Source organism: Macadamia integrifolia, chromosome 2 (genome assembly GCF_013358625.1).
Source record: "Macadamia integrifolia cultivar HAES 741 chromosome 2, SCU_Mint_v3, whole genome shotgun sequence".
NCBI classification, from domain to species: domain Eukaryota; kingdom Viridiplantae; phylum Streptophyta; class Magnoliopsida; order Proteales; family Proteaceae; genus Macadamia; species Macadamia integrifolia.
In genome coordinates this window covers 13,274,866-13,292,342 of record NC_056558.1, presented here as the reverse complement: position 1 = coordinate 13,292,342, position 17,477 = coordinate 13,274,866, and the positions used below count along the sequence as shown (strand labels likewise).

The window sequence follows — 17,477 nt, the reverse complement described above, 5'->3', positions numbered from 1 at the left end:
ATACCAATACTGATACATTAAACCTTGCATGTAAGAAGTTGACCATAATCAAGAGAAGTTAATGAATTTATTAGAGAATAATTTTTTTAATAAATTAAATATTCATGTTGAGATATTTAAGGATATGACTTATCAAATTATGAAGGGTTAGAAAATCCCTTAAATTAGAGAAAAGAGGTTTTTAGGTTGAGTGCCTATTTATTAACTGTTAGGTAAATAATATCCCAAAACGGTGGTCTACCAGTCTACCTACCATTAAAGGAAGTTAAAATAGATTACCTTCTAGAAGCCAACTTGGTCCACTAATTTAAGACTCAAATCAAAGTAATCTTGGAGGATTAACTTCCTCTCTATCTTCTAGAAATTTCTTTAATGTTGGAACCAATTTTCTTCCCTATTCAACAGCACATTGTTTTCCATCTAAACGCACATTGTTTTCCATGCAACCCACAGTGAAGTAGTTTTGTCTTGACGATTACCAGAATGAATGGGAGGTTAAAATGTTTTGAAAATGTTATATATATAATTAAGTCTCTTTTAGGGCTCATTTGGTATTGCAAAACTATCCCAAAGGAGATACATAAGCCAACCCTTGAGATTGTTCATGTCCTCACATGAGACCATGTGATCAAAGGAGTTGGTAGCTTAGTACGTATAAGGGTTTGATCAATATCATGGAATATCCTTTCTGTTATTATTCAAAAATAAATAAATAAAAGAGATCATGTGTATGACTAAGGAAAATCACTCAATAGTTAATGAAAATGTAATTTTTTTTTTTTGGAGAGGGATAGGTATGCCGCCGATATCAAGTATGCTAGCGGATAGCACCAATAGGAACACATGATGGAGTATCATTCAGAAAGGATATGAAGGTCATTTCAGAAAAAGAAAAGAGAGAGATAGACACAATGGATGCTAGCATACTTGATATCGGCGGCATATCCAACATTTTCCCTTTTTTTTTATACAGAGATATTTATTCAATTTATCATTGGCTATTCAATTCTCTTTATTTTTTTTGTTTAGGTCGATGTAGTCGACCTAAGTGGGAATAAGTTTTATTTTGTTGTTGTTGTAAAACATGATTAAAAATTAATTATCAATTATGAGAACCATGAAAGTGAAAGTGACACTAGGCAAGGTTTTGAAACTTGGGATTTGTTTCCTACCGATCTCAAGACTCAATTGTTATCTATACAATTAGATTGATTTACCCTTTTTATTTTTTAAATTGATATTTTAAGCCATTCACCCTTATACCCTATCAATGGATCAATATAGATTGAATTAATATTGGGGAACAATCTCAGTCAATATCATTTTGATATGGGTGAACCTAATCGAGTCAATCCGATTTTATTAAAACTATGCACTGAGGTGTGGCCATGGTTTCAAGTATTGGTATCTTATCGATCGTATCGTATCGACATCGATTGAAATCAATCTTTGAAAATAGATCAATTAACTGTATCGTTTTAGGGGTAAAACAGTAAAAAAGAAAAAAAATGTACTTAAAAAAAAAAAAGCAAGGGTAAAACCAACTGATACGTATCAATTCGATCTGATTTGGACCAATATCAGCATACCATCCCTTAAATCCATGGATGTCGGAAAGGAACATGGATCAGGTCTTTATACATTCTCGTAAGGTATCTGATCCATACTTCAACTCCACTGAAAATAAAAATTAAGTAAAAAAAGAAAGGGATTAAATGAAGTCCAAATGTATATTAGAGGTCATCGAAAAATCATTCTTGTATGAAAACCTAATCAATTTGGGGAAAAAAAAAAAATCATCTGTATCTTCGTTGTTTATTCTCCAGCTTACTTCCTCTTTCTTTCCATTTCGTGCCCCTCAAGGTCAGGAGACTCAGGACGTTGGGAGACGTAAATCTTCAAACTAATTGGGTGCGACAAAGTGTTGGGAGAAGTCACACGAACAGCGGTTTTAAGATTGAATCAATGAGCGGAGGAGACAAGACACGTAGTGCCAAGTGGCGCGGATTCATGACAGGAACGTTTCCTCCCCCTGTTTCAAGTGAACCAATGCGCGGTCTGAGAGCGTGAGACTCGTAGTCACGGGATTCGTGACTAAGGAATGTGCGAGTAAACTAGGGAACTCGTACGAGGAGTTAAGTCGGGACCCACCAATGCGCGGGTCAGTGACGTTAGTCAGTCATGTGGTTCCAACTTCTTAACTGCCAAGTGGGCACAGAGTCACTGACCATTGACGGATTCTTCAAAGGAACGCTCCGCCCCGGTTTCAAAGTTGGAACAATGCGCGGATCACACACGCACCCCAAGTGGCATACACAGTTTACAACTTGAGAAAATTACATTGTTACCCCTGAATTTTTTTGAAACATCAATGACACTCATGGAAAATTCAAATAATTTTAAATTAGTCCATGTCATTTAGGGGTGTCAATTTGTGGCCCGAACCGACTAAATCGACTGGGACCGACCGTTTATAGATCGGCCCGGCCCGGCCCAGACAGTTTATTAAATGTGTCGGGCTTGAGCCCGGCCCGTTTATAAACGGTCGGTCTTGGTTTTGCTACTTGGATCATGGGACGCCCGATCGAGACCGATCGTTTAACACCAGATCGAGACCGGCCTATTGTGCACCGGCCTAGCCCGACCCTTTAATGATTGTAGAATATCTATTTTACCCCCCAAATTAAAAAGTAAAAACATGTTCACATTTTAAATAATGGTTATATTTGGTATCATTTATTAATTAATTTTCATTTTTTTGGGCTTGCATGAGTGGGCCGGAATATAAAAAGCACATTTTAAAGAGGGCCCGTTTAAAAACCGGTTAAAGCCCGTTTAACATTAAACATGTTCGTAGCCTAGTTAAGGCCCAACTAAAGCCCGATTAAGGTGGTCCGATTATAGCCCGAGGCCGACCGACCGAATATAAAGCGTACCATGCTCTCAATAACTAAGCCCGATTAGTTAAATGGGCGGACACGATGTAGCCTTTGAAAGTCTTCAAGCCCGATTAAGCCCGATCGAAACCGAACCGGCCCGACCGGTTGACACCCCTAATGTCATTAGCCTGGTAGAATTTCTATTAATTTTTTCTTTAAATACCTAAAACACCCCCATATGGTGTGAATGGACAATATTACCCCCCTTTTCCTTCTTCTAAACTCTCACTCTAAATCCCCAAACCAAGAAGGAAGAGAAGAAACAGTCGTAGCCTTCCTCTGAAACCTGCAACTACCATCAGCAGTTCTCCCCTTCGGCGTGCAATCGTGAGCTCCTCTCCCCTCTGGCGTGCGATCGTGAGCCTCTCTCCCCTCCGGCGTACTACCGCCATATTTACATGTTGAGGAGTTTGAAGGATGTAATAACTCAAATCTTGGAGGGCCTCATATTCTTGCTGTCAATGCCGATGATGCTGTTCCTGTTTCCTCACAGAAGAAAGGGGTGAACATAAGACCTTACGAAAATGAAAATGGTTCATCATCCTTTCCTAAGGGAATTTCGTCGGTTAATTTTCTATATGTGGAAATGAATTAAAAGATTCTGTTAAATCAACACATTATCATTCAAAAGTGAACATTGAGAATGAGATATTATGTTCCGATGTCATCTAGGAACTGACTCAACCAAGATAAAAACATGTTCCATCAATTTGTTCAAAAAATTCTGAGACTCAAACCTTCTCACATGAAACAAATGAGTTATGGCAATAACATTACATATGCAAAACTGTTTACCTCAGAGGCAACGGTTGTAGATTTTGGAATGGATATCAAGGATCTTGGACAGGATGGCTCATCTTGTGTACAATTCGATGCTGTGGAACATTCTTCAAGTTTGCCTTTTTCTCTAGCCAGCGTTCCTGTTGGGCTTGCTAAACAATTCGGTGGAGCATCTGACACCAGACCAAAGATTGATATTCAGTTGCTGCTTAATGCTATGGATAACTTGTCCAAATTGCTTCTTTCTACTTGTTCCAATTATGTAGAGGCATTGAAGGAACAGGATCATGAGGTTATTTGTTGTGTAGTCAACAATCTTGATGCATGTCTCTCAAAGAAGGTTGGATTAATGAGATCAATGCCCCAAATACAACTTCCTGAGTCGAGCACTTGCTACCTTAGAAAGCCAAGTAATCCTCAAAAGGTATGGTGCTTAGTTCTTACTTAGTTGTGTTGCAAAAATTTATAATAAATCTTCTTTTTGTTTTTTTCAGAAAGAAATAGGGATTGTAGAAAGTTTTGTTGGGGATCCTTTACTATATTAAACATATGAATAACCCTATAGTATTTAGAATACAAGAATCATAAAAGATATTTAACCATGGGTATAGTTCCTAAACCAAGATCAATAAAGTACTCCATTCATAGATCTTAAAATACATAACCATATAAATTTACCATATCTATAATAATCAATGGGACATCCATGACATGAACCATAAAAGGGAATAGAGAAGTACATGTGTAAGTTTAGAAGCCCCATGAACCTCTGTCCCATGTGGTTAAACATTACTCCCATGAAGATGATAATGATGAACTATACAAATGGAGTTCTTCTGCAGCCTCTTACTCTAAGGTTTCCTCTCTTTCTGTGCACTTGCTCTTGTGAAAAAACCATGCTCCCAAAACCAATAAGGCATTAAAAGTAATGACTGCAGGGACCGTCAGTATTCTATTTATAATAGAATCCCTAAAACCCTATTCCACTCTCACAATGGAAAGAGCTAGGAGTTTCCTAATCAGAGTGGGTCTATAATTGCTTGGGCCCAATGGATCAATCGGTATTAATTAAGCCCACATAAAAATCCTAACAAGTTTCTTCATACATTCAGAATGGTAAAGTTGTTTGTTGATAGTTGATATCTTGACAAAGCATGGTATTTACTAGACCAGCAACTCAAAAGCCAAATAAATTTTTAACCTATGGTTCAAGTTCATGCATGCCAACAGAGACAACAGATATCTTTCCTTGGAAAATTTCTTTTTCAGTAAACAAATAGTGAAAATCATGCCGAGTCAATGCAGTTAAAGTATTCTCCAAATAGTCGTTTGATACTGCTGGCCAGGATATTATTGACTTTAATGGTAAAGTTGGAGGGGAGAGAAGCTCATGATCGCATGCCGGAGGGGAGAGCTGCTGACGATAGTTGCAGGTTTCAGAGGAAGGCGACTGTTGTTTCTTCTCTTCCTTCTCAGTTTGGGAATTTAGAGTGAGAGCTTAGAAGAAGGGAAAGGGGGGTAATATTGTCCATTCACATCATATGGGGGTGTTTTAGGAATTTTGGGAAAAAAAAAAACTAACATAAATTCTACCACATAACTGTAAAGCTAACGGCAGGGACTGATTTGGAATTGTTTGAATTTTCAGGGGGTGTCTTTGGTGTTTTAAAAAGTCCAAGGGGTGGCATTGAATAAGGACCAAAGTTCAGGGGGTGGCAATGTAATTTTCTCTTACAACTTTATATGGTCGTTTATCATTTTCTGGGGCCATTGGGTGACCCCAAAATTAATTTATTATAATTAAAAAAAAAAAAAGGTTGATCAAAATTAATTAAATTAAGCTGTGTTTTGGCATTTTCATCAGCTTTGTTTTTGTTAGAAATTGTTTTGTCAACTATTCGCCAAATGGCACACCGCATGTGAATGTATGATTCATGCATTTCATTCTACTATCTTTTCAAAATTTCTTTCACCTTTCAAGAAGTTTTATTTTTAATTGAAACAATTACTCACTCTTGACTTATATTTACTTCAAAGTTTTTCTTTTTTAATATCCTTAGGCTGTGTTTGATAGCTAAGAAAAGAGAAGAAAAGAAATGAAAAAGAAAAAGAAAAAGAAAAAGAAAAGAAAGAATAAAATGGTTGGAAAAAAAAAAATATTTGTCTATTTGATTACCAATAAAAGAGAATAAAAGAATTCTTTTTTCCTTGTATTTTACGGACGGCTTTTTTTTTTTTTTTTTTTTTAGTAGCAGCATTTGGTATCCAACTAGAAGTGGGCTTGACCGACAACAAAAGCAACCTACAACCATTCAACCATGGAGGCAGGTCAACAAAAGCAACCTACTACCATTCAACCATGGAGGCAAACCTCATAGACGGATCTCCAGAGCATTAGCTTGCCTTCACCACAACCGTTACCAACATCAATCACAACATTTGTTCCGATTCTGAGTTCACCTGGATTGCATGCAGTCTCAATCTTGCCTCCATGCACACCAACCCCTCAGAGAAGATACAATTTTCTCCACTCCTCTTACCCTAGTATTTCGAAAACTCCAAATTACGCTTGATATCTTTTTTTTTTTTTTTTCACTGCTTTGCATCTTAGTAGTGCTTGGCCAATACCTAGTACTCCAAACAGAAGAGGGCTCAACCTATGGCAAAAGCAACCCACAATTATGCATCTCATAGATGACCTCCACAGCATGAGCTTCAGCTCCACCAAAACTACCACCAACATCAATTAGAGCACTTGTTTTGATAATGAGACCATCTGGATCACATTCAGCCTCAACCTCACCTCCATTTTTACCGACTCCCCCCCCCCCCCCATATATACTTGATTTTGTGGTTGTCATTGAGTATTTGGTTGAAATGCTTGCCCTTGAATTTTCAAATTAGGCAAAAATCATTATGAATATACCCTAGTTGGATCATGGATTCTAACTTGCTGAAATTTTGACGAGGAATTTTTTTTTTTTCTTTTTTTCTTCTTGAAATAAGGGTTGGGCCTAAACATTCGCACTTGTGAGTATATATTTATTATTTAAGGTGGTGGTGTTTGAATTCAAGTAAGAGTTTCGAAAGTAAATTGAAATTTTATAACCAAATATGAAATGATTTGAAATTAATGATATAGTTACATGGACTATTGATTACAAACATTTATTTTTTAAATATGAAAATTTCACTTCACTTCCCTTTAAATTCCCCTTGCCATCAAAAGAAGTCAATATGTTCATCCCATAAACTTCCACCTTTTTTTTTATGATAACAATGGGTATCCAAACCTTCGGCCTGACTAGTACCGTGGGCCATACTAACCCCACAACCACATGGACCGAGTCATATCAGAGTTGAATGAGAACCATTCAACTTTCATTGAAAGCAATGAAGAGCACTAAACACCCCCGTGTGAGTGGCCCAAAGTGTGCTTAGCAGGAGTCAAACTTAGGACGTCCGAGTTTACGGCTAATACCAAGTTCGTTGTTCATCCCATAAACTTCCACAATTTCCCTGTTGCACCTAAAATGCATTTGTGGTGGCCGAATTACCTAGGGCTCTTTACCTCTGGATGAATGTATTATATAGTATGTGATGGAAACTATGAAGTTGTTCACTGTAAAGCTAGATGGGCTGTAGTTATATTTGTAAATGATCAATGCATATGTTCTTCCATATGTGCTAATTATGTAGGGAACACACAAGAGTTAGAAATCTAAGGAGCTCTTGAATGATTATCCCAAGCAAGGGGATTAAAGATCAAACCTGGTATCCTATGAATTGATTCAGAAGGGATGGTGAATATGTTGATGCAAGGGGAACAAGAATGACCATGGAAGTTTTTCCTTATCTGATTGATATGAGACTATGTTTGATTGTAAGAAATATTGAAGGGGAAGGAAAGTGAAATTTTTATACTTAAAAAATAAACTTTTATAATCATTACTCCATATGATCCCATGTTATTGTATAAATTATTTTTTTTTTAATCATATTTAGTAATGGCACATTTTACATGTAATTGTTATTTTACATAATATAGTGAATTTTTTTTTTTTTTAACTTATACTAAAGGATTTTGGATGCAAAGTAAAGTGAAATTTAATAACCAAATATAGAGTAACTTGAAGTTAATGATATAGTCACATGGGGTAATGGTTACAAATATTTATTTTTGAAGTATTAAAATTTCACTCCCCTTCCCTTTAATTCCCCTTACAGCCACACAGAGTTTGAGAGGTATTCTTTATTAAATGAAATGGTTTAAATTTTTTTAGAAGGATATGAGTTTTATTATGATGATATATCATCTAGCCAGAAGGAGTAAGAAAAAAAAAATGTTGTACATTGTGTGTGTAAGACTCTACCTCTTAATCTCTTTTAATGCAATTTTCTCTACCTCTTAATCTCTTTTAATGTAATTTTATTTTCATGTATTAAAGAAACAAGAGTCTTCAATAGTTTATCCCAACCTCATTTCATCATTTGGTCTGCTTTGGTTATTAGGTTTGTTCAGTTGGAGCTTTGAATCAACTAAGGGTATTAATCAATTCAATTCCAATGTAAATAGTTTGATTCAATTTGGTGTAAATTTTTTTACGTAAAATCAAAGCCGAACTATTAATCAACAGTTTCATATATTAAAAATGAAACCATTTATAAATGATTCCGATTTAAATGTTTTTCTTATGTTTTCTAATTTTTTATCCAAACGAATTTTTACCTAAATTGATATAAATTTAACATTAAATTGAATTATTTATTTTTATATTTTTTTTAATAATTGCTTAATGTAAAATTTTATTAAATTACCAAAATTTAGTATGCATATGTTAATTGATTTAACGATTTATTAACAATTTAAATGTTAAAATCAAAACTAAACCATTTAATAAACAATTTCAATTTTAATAAACTGAACCATTTATTAAAAGATTTCACGGTTTTGCAATAATCAATTCGATTTAATTTTGATAAATAATTTTATTTTTTAATTTCCGTCCTTAAAGTCAACCTATTCGGATCAAAATCAGCTAAGATTGTTTCAATCAATTTTCATCAATTGATTCCCGTTGATTATGTTCTGTTTCTGACTGATTTTGGCCCATTCCAGCCAATTGAGATTGGAATCTGTCAGCAATCTCGATTCTGTTTTTAGAACCTCGGTACAGACCTTGGTTTATTTTTGTTTTTTCTCAAATATTCCAATTTCTTATGTAGATTTGAATTTGATTAAGTGATTTAGTTAAACTTGTTCTTTTCGTGTCTTTCAGTTCTTCATTCCATATAATTTCAGTCAAATAGGGTTCTTTGGACAACAATCATGCTCTCCCAGAATAAAGAGATCAAATGCAAATCCCACGGTAAAGTATAGACAGTGGACACCAGATCACCCAGTCAAGTCACGCCGCTACCACATCTGCAAGCGAAATAACCAAAGAGTAAAATGAATGAATAAATAAATAAATAAATAAATAAATAAATTTAAGAAAAAAAAATTATTACCTCCACGAACGCAACAAAGTACGTACGTATATGATGACACACATGCCGGCCGGCAGGCCGGCAGCCAATGATTTACCACAAACGCTTTAGTCAACGACGGAGAACGTCATACCGTAACGGAAAACCAATACAGCTACGACACAGGCATCGGGAACCGTCGCAAAGATGACTTAACCTTCGATGATTAAACGATACCCATATATGATAAATCTGATCTTGTCGCTTTAGTAAATTTTGCGTCTGGTTAATTGATGGATTAGATTTTAATTTTAGGTTAAACTGTGAAATCCGATATCTGATCAAGTTCTTCAAACAGCAAAATTGGTATGTACAAGTTGGTCTATGATCTATGATCTCTGGTCTCTGGTCTCTGGTCTCTGGTCTCTGGAGATGTACAAAGAGATGCCTCGATAGGCTCTGTCAATCTGCTGCTCTATTCCAGGATTCTGCCCTCGCGCTAAAAGAAAAGGCTTCCTTTCCAGTGCCGAAACAATACGGCAATACAAGATATTTACAGAAGAGAATCGAGGAATATAGTTGAACGAACCTGCTCGATTGATTGATCACAAGTCTTCAGTTATCGACATGAGAGAAAGCCGGCTAGGTCTTCGCTGGAACGACGCTCTTCTCTTCTGTTGATGAGAAGAAGGTCTAATTAAAGCTGTCAAAGCTCTCTTAACCAATTCACCCTCAACAGAACCGATCCGAACAAGCGAATTTGTCATCGCCGATCTCCGAGCATTCAATCGATAAGAAGATGGATACGATGGCGCATGATGATGGCGGTTATCGACACCTTTATGGAGACTGCAACGAAACGAACCAGGATGATTAGTCGGCGAACACATACACGTCCTCCTCGGAGATGATTGAGCGGACAGATGATTACTCTGCTTACTCACGACCTGATCTCGAGGAGATACGGCAATCGACCTGCTAGGAGAGCGAGATCGGTCGATCGAAAACCGAACAGATGGAGAAGACGAAGATGGAAGGGAACCACAGAGATTGATGCCAGTAGGAGAGACTGATCTATTGAAGAAACCAGTCGATCGAGGAGAGAAACTCGAACTTGCAGACGCGAAAGCCGTCGACGACGGCGGAGAGATCGTTCTCTGAATCCCGTCAGACAAGACTGGTCCACTGGATCTGGCTCTTGAATTTGAAGTCGTCATTTTCATTTGAGAGTAAGAAGTTGAAACTTGAAACTTAGGAAAAGCAGACGAAGAAAAAGAAGCAGGAAAGATGAGAAGAATGATTCTTGAAAGCTAGTTGGCTCTCTATTTCTTCAAACCCACGTTCGCCTCAACTGCTCCATTTATAGGACATTAGTGAAGAAAGATCGACGGTTACATTGTTTTGGAGTGAAGATTCTGATCTAACAGCTGGAAAGATCTCAAGAGCCTCTCACGTATGGGATTTCGGCATTATTGGCTCTTAATCATTAGAATTCCCCGGATGCCTACTGTTTTGTACTGATATTACGCATAATGCCATTTTCATACCACGAAAATACCCTTCTTCTGTCTTTTATTTCTCAAAAAAGCCCTTGCCTAAATATTTTTTTATTTATTTTTTTCTTGGGGAGGAGTCATGGGAAACACACGTAAACAGGGATTTAAGGCTATGTTTGAATGTCAAGAATATAAAATAATATATAAATATATAATAAAATAAAATTCATAATAACATAATAAACTTTCAATCATTTTTTTCTTTTATTTTTTTATTTATTTTTTATTTTTACTCTTAGCAAAGCTTGAATCAAACATCGATCAAATTTGAAACATTTATGATATCAATATGTATCGATCAATATTGATTTGATATTGATCAAATTGATTAAAAAAAATAAAAATTGGTGAATGGCAATGATACATATCAATATTATAAATGATTTTAATCAAGGTTGATACTAATATAGATACGGCTAATCTGGGCCAATTTGATACCAATATCGATTCATAAAGCCCCGCATATAAGAGATTGACATTAATTCAAAAAAGTTTAATTAATCATTTTTTTAATGTAAAAGACTGAATATGTTAGTGGTATATCCAAATATGTGTCCATCTTTCTCTCATTTTCCTTTGAAAAGTCCCTTTTGTCCCTACCATTCCAATCCTCCCATAGGTTGGGCCGTTAATTCTAAGAAAGCTGATGATATTCCTAACTTCCTCATTTTCTTTAATTATAAGATATAAAATATTTTATTATAAATTATTTGGAATTAAATATTTAAAGATATGACTTATCAAAAGAGAGAGGTCTAAGGGAGATTACATCTTATTTATTGTTAAATAATACCCTAAAGTGGTGGTCTGCCTACCATTAGAAGAAGTTAGAATAGATTAAGAGCTAAGTCGATCCCCTAACTTCAGGACTAAATCAATGTAATCTTGGAGGACTAATTAACTTCCCCTCCTTCTGGAAATTTCTTTCAAATCACAGCCACCCTTCTCCCCTATTCAACAGCACATCGTTTTCATCTAAACGCACATTGTTTTGCAGCCAACCCGCACTAAAGTAGTGTTTGGTCTTGACATTTTTTCCGAATGAATGGGAGGTTAAAATGGTTTGAAATGTGGGTGGGAAATCCTCATTAAATGCTATAATTATTAATTCAAGGGATTATTAAGTGCTCATTTGGTATTGCAATACTACCTCCAAAGTGGTAAGAGAAAATCACCCAATTGCCTATTAAAAGGCATATCGATCCAATGACATTGTCAAGCACTTAACCATATCACACATATTATCATACTTAAATTTTTTTTTTTTTTTCTAACGACGGCTAATGACGGGTATTCAAGCATACTGACCTTACAACCGCATGAACCTGGTCATACCGGGGTTGAATGAGAACCATTTAACTTTCACTAAAAGCAGTGAAGAGCATTAAACACCGCCGTGTGAGTGGCCCAATGTGTGCTTAGTGGGAGTTGAAGTTAGGACATCCGAGTTTACGGCTCATATCAAATTCGTTGCTCACCAACTGTGCTATCCCCTTGGGTTTATCACACATACTCTCTCTCTCTCTCTCTCTCTCTCTCTCTCTCTCTCTCTCTCTCTCTCTCTCTCTCTCTCTCTGGACGTTGAGAAAAGTGCCTCAACCCTCAACTCTCCCAACAGAGGTTTCAAGTTTGAACCAATGTGCAGGTGAGACACGTAGTGTCAGGTGGCACAGATTCGTGATGGGAAATGCTCCTCTCCCGATTTCAAGTCTGAACCAATTCGGGTAGGGTGTCAATTCTAAGCCCGCATCAATAGGCCCAACCAAGTTCGACACATTTACAGTTCGATCTAGACCAATCCGATTACTAAATGTGTCAGGCTAAATGAGCGTTCACGGTGCAAGTAGCTAGCCCATCGGGTGCCTGTCCAAACTAACATGCTTATATGCCCAACTTGAACCAACTCGTTGTAGCCAGACCCAGCCCGACCCCCTTTAATTCTACTTAAATTTTTATTTTGCCACTGCTAGTAAGAAACAAATTAAGCTTTATTTCCTTTTGCTTTGTAATAGGATTTGATTTAATTAAGCTTTATTTTGTAAGTTGTAAATGTCATAATCTCTTCTTTTTCTTTGTAGGAACAACCATAATCTCATATCATTTCTCTTTTTTATTAAATATTTGTTTTATATATTTTTAGGCATTCAACCAACTTAAGAAAAGTTTTTTTTATGGTAGATACGTTTAAAGCTCGTTTAGAGCCCTTTTAGACTTAAATAAGTTCATAACTCAGTTAAGACCCAATTAAGGAAGCCCAATTAAAGCTCGACATTGAGCGATCCGATTATAAATCGTACTAACCCCCCCTCAAAAAAATAGGCCTGTTTATTTAAATGGACTTTTACGACATAAGGCTTCCAAATGATCAAACCCAATTAAAATCGATCCGGCCTGATCGATTGACACCCCTAAATTCAAGTCACATGCAGCCTCAAATAGCAGAAAAATGGATCAAATGCTCAAATGATTAACTTATTATATGAATGAACATCTAACACCTTTCCTTTTGTTTCCAAATATATCTCTTTCCCATCTCCCCAAGCAGCATGGCCGTTTCTTTTTGTCGGCCATCGTAAGTTATTAGTTATTTGGTTATGCCGACTACTTAGTTGACTAAGTTAAATGAAGCCGTGTTTGGCTTTGTCTGGGTCCATTTATCTTGTTTTGTCCTCTGTTCGCCAAATCACACTCCGCGTGTGAATGTATGACTCATCCTTTTTATTCTACCTACCATCCAAGGATTTATGGGACGGTATGATCCGGTACCAATCCGGATAAGATTGGATAGGTGGATATCGATTTATTTTATCCCTTATTTTTTATAAAATATATTTTTTTTTCTATTTTACCCTTGAAACGATTCGAATAACTGATCTAAATCGGTATTAAATCAAAGATCGATCTCAATCAATATCAATCCGATACAAACTATTCTATACCGATACTTGAAACCATGCTATCATCCTACCCAAATTTTCTCTCCCAAAATCTTTATTTTTAATAAGAATAATTACTATCACTCTTTTTTACTTAACCTATACGGTTATATATACTTATTCAAAATCCTTTATTAAGTTTTTTTTTTCCTTACAAAATATAACTTCCACTTCTCCTTCACCTGTAATGTTCTATGAACAATAAATTACCCTTGATATCTTTTATTCCCACTCCTTTGCATCTTAGTAGTGCTTTGCCCAGTACCAAATGCTCAGTATCCCAAGTAAAAGAAGACTCAACCTCCAATAGGAGCAACCCACAACCATGCAACCATGGCTTGGCGACTTTATAGACAAAATCTTCAAGTTATAGCTTCATCTCTGCCACAATCATCTGTGATCTGAGGTGTATATTCGGTGTTGTTCAGATGTATACTTGACTTTGCTGTTGTCTTTGCGTATTCTGTTGAAATGCTTTGGCTTGAGTTTCTAAATTCGGTGAAAAATCTGATGAATATATCCTATCTGGATTGATTTCCCAACTCACTGAGAATTGGATGAAAATTTCTTCTTCTTTTTTTTTTTTTTTTTTTTTTTTTTTTTTTTTTTTTTTGCATTTTTCTATAAAGGAATCGACCTTAACACCTACGTGGACAGTGCGCTTGTGACTATGTACTCATCAAGGTGGTGTTGTTTGAATTTTGCCGTTTGATTCTTCAAGATACAGAAAAAAAAAAAAAAAAGGACAGTCGACTACCATTGATTTTGTTTTAAACACGTTTTCTTTTTATTTATTTATTTATGATTTTTAAGATCTTAGACTTGGTAAAATATATTGGCTACTTAAATTACTCATATCCTTCTCTTCTACATTCTGATCAACCTGATTCTTTCGACAATGTGAAGTTATTCAAAGGTCTATATTTCCCATGATATCACCTTCAACTCAAATTCAATGAAAAAAAATTGAACCTACTAGTCGATGAGCTGTTGAAGTAGATTTCTAATTAAGGCTCAACTCCAACTGAACATGCATCATTTTGGGAGTTAACGAGCGTGTTAACTATGTTAACAATAATGAATAACATCATAACTGCAAGCCACATTGCTTAACTGGATAACTTAGATATATTTTTTTTTTCTATGACGTATGAATTAAAATTGATGTTAAATTATATGTCTTAAAATTTTATAATTGATTGTAAAATATATATGCATTGAATTGGATTTTTTTTTTTTCATCTATTTTCTCACAAATATTCCAATTTCTCCTGCAGCTTTGAACTCTATTCAAGTTAATTAAGTTAAATTTGTCCTTTTCGTATCTTTTTTTATTCATTTAATTAATTTCAGTCCAATGGGATTCTTTCGTCAATGGTCATGCAGTTTTTTTTTTTTTTTTTTTTTTTTTGGTAGAATAAAGATACCAAATGCAAATCCCCACGGCAAAGTATGGAGAGTGGACACCAAATTACGCAGTCAAGGGCGGCCACCAAATCTGCAAATGAAATAACCAAATAAACCTCATAAATTAAATAAAGAAAAATAAAATAAAATAAGGGCAAATCTAAAAAACTTACCTCCACGAAATGGCGAAACGCAACAAAGAAAACGAATACGATGACGCACATGCCAGCTGGACAATAATATATGACCAACGCAGTACACCAATGACGGAGAATGTCGTACCGTAACGGAAAAGCAAAACAGCTATGGCACATGAATCGGAATACCGTAACACAGATGATGGATCCTTCAATGATTAAACACTGAAACGCTGCTTGTTTAAAACAAACGACACCCATAGATGAACAAACGATGCCCATAGATGATAAATCGGGTCTTGCCGCTTCTGTAAATTAATTGAGTTTGGTTAATTAATGGATTATATCTTAATTTTAGGTCAACCGTGAAATCTGATATCTGATCAAGTCCTTCAAACTGCCATCATTAGTGGCAAAATTGGTATGTACAAGTTTGTCCTGTCAGGTTTTTAGGTTTCTGGTCTCCGTTCTCTGATCTCTAGAGATGTACAAAGGAAAAAAGGAAACCTCTTGGTGCCTTGACCTCAATCTGCTGCTCCACGCTAAGCTTCTGCTCTCTCCATAAAAGCCCCAAAAGAAAAGGGTTCCTTTCCAGTGCCGAAACACAATGGAAATACAAGGATTTACAGAGGAGGATAGAGGAATATAATTGAATTAAACGAACCTGGCTCGATTGATCACTAGTCTTACGCTTTTGACATGACAGAAAGCCGGCTAGGTCTTGGCTGGAACGACGATCTTCTCTTCTGTTGATGAGAAGAAGGTCTGATCAAAGCTGCCAAAGCTCTCTTAACCAATTCTCCCTCAACAGTACAGATCCGAACAAGCGAATTCGTCATCGCCGATCTCCGGGCGTTCAATCTATGAGACGCTGGATATGATTCCGCATGATGATGATGATTATCGACACCTTTGTGTAGACTGCAACGAAACGAACCAGGATGATTAGTCGGCGAACACATACACGTCCTCTTCGTAGATGATTGAGCGGGCAGATGATTGCTCTGCTTTCCCACGACGTGATCACGAGGAGAAGCAGCAATCGATCTGCTTGGAGACAGAGATCGGTCGATCGAAAACCGAACATTCGGAGAAGAAGGAACGGAACCATTGAGATTGACGCGAGTAGGAGAGGTTGATCTATTGAAGAAACCAGTAGATCGGGGAGAGAAACTCGAACTTGCAGACGCGAAAGCCGTCGACGACGACGGAGAGATCGTTCTCTGAATCCCGTACGACAAGACTGGTCCACTGGATCTGGTTCTCGAATTTGAAGTCGTCATTTTCATTTGAGAGTGAGAAGCAGAAAGTTGAACTGAAGGAAAGGCCAGCGAAGAAAAAGAAGGAACAGAGCGAGGGGAGATGAGAAGAATGATTCTTCAAGGCTATTAGGCCCTCTATTTCTTCAAACCTTTGTCCGCCTCAACCGTTCTATTTATAGGACTTCAGGGAAGAAAGATTGACGGTTATATAGGTTTCTTGTTCAGATTCGGATCTGACGGCTTTAATCTTTAGGCTGCACAAACCGACGAATTTTCGAGCCGTTTTGTCTAACAGCTTTTGGAGGGAGATCAAGAACCTGCCACGTATGGGATTCGGCATTATTGGGTCTTAATCATGGGAATGCCCCTGAGGGCCTGAGGCATACTTTTAGTACCATTATTACTCTTATTGCCATTTTCATATGACGAAAATATCCTTCCTCTTTCCTCTATTTCTCAATGAAGCCCTTACCTCATGTTTTTGGATTTTATTTTCCTTTCGAGGGAAGCATGGATTTTGTCAGTGACAATGGTTTAAAGGATTAAATTTTAATTTAAATCAGTATCGAATCGAATCCGTATCAGCTCATACCAAACCCAATCGACGGATGTGGCTGGTCCGTATTAATAAATCCACGGTTGGGAGACACACGTACAAAGATTGACATCAATCCAAGGAATTTAGTTAATTATTTCTCTAATTAAGAGGTATTTTATTAAAGAATAAAAATAAATATTTGAAATGAGATATTTAATGATGTGACTTGTCAAATTGTTAAGGGATTGAAAATCCCGAAAACATTTGTGGGTAAGGGTTTTTCTGTGGAAGATTGTGGTCCCTTCACTTAGTGTGAAGGCCAATAAGAATAACTGATAAAGCATTAACAAAATAAATATTTTCATCTTTGATGGGGACAGAACATTCATTTAACATGGTGATTTAATTAACATAAAGAAAGTAAAATGTATTAAGCAACTAAGTTAGTATATT

General features: G+C 36.3%; 2 protein-coding genes across 2 annotated transcripts; both read right to left on the bottom strand.

Annotated features, from left to right (window-relative positions):
* Positions 1-9,497: 9,497 nt before the first annotated feature.
* On the bottom strand, positions 9,498-16,594 carry LOC122071470. The gene is made up of 2 exons (XM_042635834.1): positions 16,565-16,594; positions 9,498-10,463 (listed from the first exon to the last, which is right to left on the bottom strand). Exon 2 carries the CDS (start codon positions 10,409-10,411, stop codon positions 9,794-9,796), a length of 618 nt encoding a protein of 205 aa, XP_042491768.1. The 5' UTR covers positions 10,412-10,463; positions 16,565-16,594; the 3' UTR covers positions 9,498-9,793.
* LOC122071482 lies at positions 15,549-16,613 on the bottom strand. Its single transcript, XM_042635842.1, has one exon. The coding sequence runs from the start codon at positions 16,511-16,513 to the stop codon at positions 15,911-15,913; it is 603 nt and encodes a 200-aa protein (XP_042491776.1). The 5' UTR covers positions 16,514-16,613; the 3' UTR covers positions 15,549-15,910.
* Between the last annotated feature and the right edge of the window lie 864 nt (positions 16,614-17,477).